Below are 6,735 nucleotides of genomic sequence, written 5' to 3' on the forward strand. Positions count from 1 at the left end.
CCCCCCACCCGCCGAGTTAAAGTCATCAAACCACAACGGGATCAGAGCTGCAGACAACAGTTACTAAGGAACGTTTCTCACTTCCTTCTGACTGGATGAAGACACCGATTGTGTTTGTGTGATGTGAAGGTTTTCTCCCTGCCGTCATGTGACCTGTGCATGTGACAAACATGCTTCAGGGCGGGGCCGTGTCGGCCTGCAGACGTTCAGACCCGTTTCTTCTCAGGAGCTGAAGCCCAAACGGCGTTTCTGTGTTTCTGCAGGAGCGTGTCAGGACAGACGACCCGCCCAAACGCTGCTGTATGACTGAGGCCCACGTGCACACTCACACGTGCACACACGCTCTGCACAAACACCTAAACTCGGAGCTGAAAGGAGAAATATTTCTGCTTCCAGCTCGTAAACAGAAGCAGCTCTGGGGGGGGGGGGGTCATAAATCAGAGCTGAGGCTCCTCTTGTCTGAACGTCACGCTGCAGAAATGCTCGCCTCACAGCAGAGCGGCTGCAGTCCCTTATTGGCTGGGTTCAGGGGGCGGGGCTAAAAGTCAGCTGATGCTGTGGACGGAGCAGGTCCGGCTCCACCAAGGAAAAAGTGAAGTTCCCCTCAGAACAAAGGGATGCTCCTCAGGAGTCTTCATCGTCTGAACTTCAGTTTGTTTGAATAAAACTTTATTTAAATCACACCTGGACAACAGGTGAGGACTTGTGTGGGTCAGTGAGGAGCCCCTGCACACATGAAGCCGTGCGCATCAGTGACGGTTCCTCCGGTTAGGAGGAGGTGTTCCTCAGAGGAGTCCAGGCTTCCACCAGCAGTCTGAGGAGTTTCTTCTCTTAAATTCATCTCCATCCGGATCAGAACCATCTCCATCTGGGTTGGCCGGATCACAGGATGGACTGCAAGTTCACCAGAACTTGAACAAACGTCTCGAGAATGAGAACTTCAGCTGCTGCCCAATAAAGCCTTCAGAGCCGCAGCTTCACCAGGAACCAGCAAACGATGGACAGGATTCGTGCTCTAGTACGTCTAACTCTACGTTTGCATTAGGATCAGTGGAGCGGCGGTGAGGGACGGCAGGTCTGTCAAACAGCTGCTCAAATGTTTGTTTTCTTTATTAGCGGCGTGGATGAAGCCCCGCCCCCAAACCTCGGTGGTCTTTCAGGTTCAGCAGCATTCCTCTGTTTCCTCCAGTCTCTTCTAGAAAACTGAAGCTGCAGTTCCTCCTGTGACCACCAGAGTCAAAACGTTCGGATGTTTTTGTTGCAACAGTCAGACTTATTATGGCTACAGGTGTGTTTCTTTGACTGGCAAGTGGGCGGAGCCTTTGCTGGATTCAACAGGATCTTTGTAATCCATGCATCTGTGGCGGGACACGCCCACCATTAGAGTTCTAGAGCGGAGGGCGGGGCAGTGACCTGTCAATCAGAAGACTGAAGAAAAGCAGAAGTTTGTCTGATAAACTGGACAGAAACATTTATTCTGACTGAAGACGGACTGGATCCAGAACCGACCCAACAAACTCGTCAAGATACAGAAAACGCTGAGTCAGCACCTGAACTCGACCGCACAGGTGTTCTCCCGGTTCTGGACTGATAGAGTTTTAACTTCTGTGGTCGAGAACGTCAGAACGTTGTTAGGATTTAGAGTTTAACGATTCTGATGGCGGATGGTTCGAGTCCAAGGTGCAGGTGTCAAAGGTCAACCAAAGGACGTATGAGGACCTGCATGACAGGTGATACCTGGAGGAGAGAGAGGTGGATCTGTGCAGGTGAGTCAGAGGAACACAGGTGAAGGATGAGCAGAAGTCAGGATGATGAGCACACCTGGAAAGGTGAGCCAGACACACCTGTGACAGGTCACGACTCAGCATGAAGCTCCAGCTGACACTGACTCAGCGTTTGGTGGAGGAACTGTAGACTGAGTAGCGGTCAGACGCTGGGGCACGCGACCGCAGAGCTGCAGTGGCGCCACAGTCTGCGGCTAATCCAAGATAATCTCAGATTTACTCCGAGTTACACAACGGCTGCAGACCAGGAGAAACTCGACACCAACGTCTCAGCCTCCGTCCTGCAGCGACATCCAACCGCAATCCAACCTCCGTACCGCAGCGACATCCAACCGCCATCCAACCTCCGTACTGCAGCGACATCCAACCGCCATCCAACCTCCGTCCTGCAGCGACATCCAACCGCCATCCAACCTCCGTCCTGCAGCGACATCCAACCTCCGTCCTGCAGCAACATTCAACCGCAACATCCAATCGCCGTCCGACTAACGTCCATCTGATGTTCGGTCGGCGCCTGACCGCCATCCAACTACTATCAAACCTCCATCCTGCAGCTGCAGCAGCGCATCCAACCAATGTCCGACCGCCATCCAACTAACCATCTAACCGCTGTTCACCCCGATCTGATCTCCAAACACAACCCGCCTCCTCACTGGTTCTGTCCTAACCAGAACAGAAGCTCCTGAATGCGTCTCGGTCTGATGACATCATCAGGATCAAAGGAGTCCAAAGACAAACTCTTCAGAGATTTGATGATGTTTGGCAGAACCCTGATGTTCTGGAGATCTGTGGGTCCAGTCTGGTTCTGGTTCAAGAGAACTCCACGAGGAACCTGAAGCTGGAACCTGATCCAGAGTCCTCAGAACCTACAGAACCTCCAGGAGGTTCTGATTGGAACTGGACCTCAGTCCAGATGTTTCTGTACCTCGTTCCTCCCAACGTCTCCCGGTCTTCTGCTCAGAACAGGTCCAGCACCGGTTCTGCCAGAACTTCTCACAGCTGCCGCCTCACAAACACCAGAGTCTGAACTTCTGCCCGACTTCCTGCTTCAGCTCCAACCTTTACTGCTGCGGTCGCTCACAACTTCCTGTCTCTGAGATGAGACACTCACAGGAGGAGGAGCGGCCGGCCACCTTCATCTACCTGAAGACAGGACAGAACCCGAGTCCACCATCGGGAGGTTCTGGTGTTGATCAGGAGGAGGACAGGAACCAGACCAGGAGGTGAGCCATGACCTCTGCTCCTCCTCAGACTGAGCTCCCTCATGAACCGCTGCAGGCTCCGCCCCCTCTTGCTAGACTTCAGCTGCTATAGAATCAAACCAGAACCGTCTTCTGAGTGTCGCCTGGTTCCGGTTCTGGATCCGATCCGGTTGACCTTTAGAGACCCCCCCAAAAACGCAAAAAACCTGCGGGTCCACGCAGAACCAGGAGGAACAGAGGAGGACGATGTGCGAGGGGGTCCGGTCCAAACCCTCAGGACCGGACTCGAACCGGACTTTACCGCCAGCAGGTGAGCGGGCTTCGGGCCGTTCGGGAGGGAGGGGGGAACAGATTACTAACAGATGCTCGGCGGGCCTCCCGCCCTCCCGCGCGCTCCTCGGGACCGCGGTTCTACCGGAACCGGCTCCTCCGGGTCCGGACCTCCTCACCTTGCTGTGACTGCAGCCCATTCCTCCGCCGGCCGCCGCGGGTTCGAGTCCTTCGCCGCCGCTGCGCCGCTCCTCAAACTTTCAAACCGGACCGAAGAAACTCTGACGCTGGGGGCGGAGCTTAATGACGATGCCTTCAAGGACACTCCGTAACTCTCTCCTCCGGGGATTTCACTTTTCAAAACTTTTGATCTGTCAGAGTTCCGTGTCCGGCCGCTTCCGTTCTTAATCTAAGACTAAAATGTCTGTATCCTTGTTTGTTTGCAGGATTATTTCCGTTCATCTTCTGGGCCGCTTTGTCCCTGTCGGGGTCCTGGAGCCGAACCCGGGTACTGAAGAGTTAGGGCTGGGTTACCTGGACAGGTCTCCAGTCTGTCTCGGGATTATTTTCAACCTCATGTAAATTGTTGTGAATATTGTGATGTGCTTTTGTCTAACTTTGTTTTTGTCCTCGTTATAAATAAGAATAAGTTAAATAAAGGTTAAAAATCAAAAGCATGTTTGGTGAAAACAAACCAAACTCTGGGATCAGAAAGAACTCGGAAGAGCCCAACAGCCTGCTGTTCTGCTGAAGTAACGGAATAATTTATTCTTGAGGAATCTGAACTTTGAAAGTTGCCTCTAAATAAAAACTTTTAAAGTTAAACATCCTAAAAAAATCCAGAACTTCAGCATCGCTGTAGTTTCCGACATCACGTAAAGGCAGCACATTTCAAACGGACATGCGCAGTGTGCCCCTTTAGCTCATGACAGTGATCACGTGACACAGCACGTTTACTGAACAGTTTTTTCTGCCAAAACAAAATGATGGAAGCGGATTTTAAGATTTTATTTATGACCAAAGGTCACGTGACTTCAAAAAAACGTTTCTAGAAGGTTTGAGGTCCAGCTCCAAGACTTCATCAGTGGTGAAGATCGTGATCCGTGATGAAGATCAAGATCCGTGATGAAGATCAAGACCCGTGATGACATGTAGGATCCGTGATGAAGATCAAGATCCGTGGTGAAGATCAGGATCCGTGATGAAGATCAGGATCTGCGATGAAGATCAGGATCCGTGGTGAGGATCAGGATCAGTGATAATTATCAGGATCCATGGTGAAGATCAGGATTTGTGGTGAAGATCAGGATCCGTGATGAAGATCAGGATCTGTGATGAAGATCAGGATCCGTGATGAAGATCAGGATCTGCGATGAAGATCAGGATCTGTGATGAAGATCAGGATCCGTGGTGAGAATCAGGATCAGTGATAATTATCAGGATCCATGGTGAAGATCAGGCTTTGTGGTGAAGATCAGGATCCTGATAAACCGTTTTGGATGCTCCCAGCTGGAGCTTGTTGCCATGGTAACGGTCTGTGAAGTTCAACTGGTCCAGAATGTTTATCTGAGGAGACTCTCTGCTCGGTTCTGACTCCTCCCAGGATCTGACAGAATCATTCAATCATGGATCAGTTGATCCAGAAGATTTCAGAATAAAAGCCTGTTTTTCTCCATCTGGTTCCATGTCTCCATAAACCCCACCCTCAGAGCGCCATCCTGACCATCACCACATCTCAGACGTCCTTCAGATCCATCTGATCCTTCAGATCCTTGTGATCCTTCAGATCCACTGACCTTCTGATCCTTCAGATCCGCTGACCTTCTGATCCTTCAGATCCACTGACTTTCTGATCCTTCAGATCCTTGTGATCCTTCAGATCCACTGACCTTCTGATCCTTGTGATCCTTCAGATCCACTGACCTTCAGATCCTTCAGATATTCCTGATCTTTCAGATCCTTCAGACCTTTCAGGTCCTTCAGATCCACTGACCTTCTGATCCTTCAGATCCCTCAGATCCTTCTGACCTTCTGTTGTCTTGACGACAACAATAGAAAACGAAAGTTTCTTCAAACGTTCGACTGAGAGGCTTCGGGGGGCAGTCAGCTTCACCCCCCAGGATCATTCAGGGTCTGGCTCCTCCCAGCTCCTCAGAGACCAGGTTTCATGGGAAATGTGGACTCCTCCAGCTGGTGGGTGAGCAGTCAGACGGAGATGCAGACGGTCTGATCTCTGGGATTACAGCCTCTGCAGGTGGACTCTTCCTCGCTGACTCAGCCGCCTGCAGAAAGCTCTTAACTGGATCAGGAGGCTGGCGGCGGCTGGAGGCTCCGCCCAGCTGAAGACACGTCTGTCTGGACCTGGTGCTCCTTCTCCTTCTGCACCCTCTGGTTCCTCCAGAACCGTCAGGTTCAGGAAGAACTTCAACACTTTCAGGACATTCACTAAAACACCTGCAGAGGAACCACACCTGTAAGGTTTCTACCTCTGACCTGCTGACAAGGAACAGAAACACAAAACGGTTCTTCACTTCGAAAAATGTTTGATGACTTTTGGACGGATTTTGAATAAAGATTCAGGATTTCAAGCAGGATTTCTGGTGCTGTTGGTTACCAGATCCAGATCCATATCCATGAAGATCAGTCTCTGGATCTTCAGACATTTAGGATCCTTCATGAGCAGCAGCTGGTCTGCTGAGGGAAACCTGGAGGAGTTCACCTGCTTTAGCGGACCTTTTCTCGTCACGCATCACTGAATGCAGACACGTGAACATGTGAACATGTGAACACGTGAACATGAGGGGACAAGAACACGTGGACACTAGAACATGTGAACACGTGGACACGAGAACATGTGACGACCCAAACACAAAGTTGTGGCGGTGCCGTTTGGTTCCAAACATCCAGAACTCTCAGATCCTGCAGTTAAACTGGGAGCTGAACTCAGCCCTCTCTCACTTCACAGTTAGGATGGGCGGAGCCTTCTGGTGATGGGCGGAGCCTGCAGTGAAGCAGCTGCTGTTGGACGGAAACTTGTTCTGATCCTGAAAACAACAACTGCTGTCAGAGACAAACACGCTAAAAATACACGCCAACACATTCCACAGGTGGAGAGAGAGGTCTGCAGTGTGTTGTTATCTTGTTATCTTGTTGTTATTGTGTGTTAAAGTGTGTGTTATTTTGTTGTTAGTGTGTTCTCAGATGCAGGTCATGTCTCTCCTGATCTCCATCTTTCTCCAGAGGAATCAGGATCTGATCCGTGATCCTGGAGATTCTGTCCTGGTTTAGTTAGAACTCTTGGTTTCTTCAGTTCAGTTTCTTCCTTTTCTCTGTAGTTGGAGGTTTTTTTTTAGACTCTTTGGGATCAGGAGGAAGGAGGCGGAGATCTTCTTCGCCTGTCTGGCTCCTACCTGCAGGTGGATCAGGACCTCCAATCATTCTCAGAACCTTCAGAACCTCTCTGCTCCACGGGTTTGAGT

General features: G+C 50.8%; 1 protein-coding gene across 1 annotated transcript in view; it reads right to left on the reverse strand.

Annotated features, from left to right (window-relative positions):
• Window positions 1-3,593, reverse strand: part of ccdc69 (coiled-coil domain containing 69) — a 9,469-nt gene extending 5,876 nt beyond the window's left edge. Inside the window, exon 1 of the mRNA XM_024260420.2 lies at window positions 3,436-3,593. Coding sequence (XP_024116188.1) covers window positions 3,436-3,456 — 21 coding nt within the window. The 5' untranslated portion in view covers window positions 3,457-3,593. The remainder of the gene's footprint in view (window positions 1-3,435) is intronic.
• Between the last annotated feature and the right edge of the window lie 3,142 nt (window positions 3,594-6,735).

Source organism: Oryzias melastigma, linkage group LG10 (assembly GCF_002922805.2).
Source record: "Oryzias melastigma strain HK-1 linkage group LG10, ASM292280v2, whole genome shotgun sequence".
NCBI classification, from domain to species: domain Eukaryota; kingdom Metazoa; phylum Chordata; class Actinopteri; order Beloniformes; family Adrianichthyidae; genus Oryzias; species Oryzias melastigma.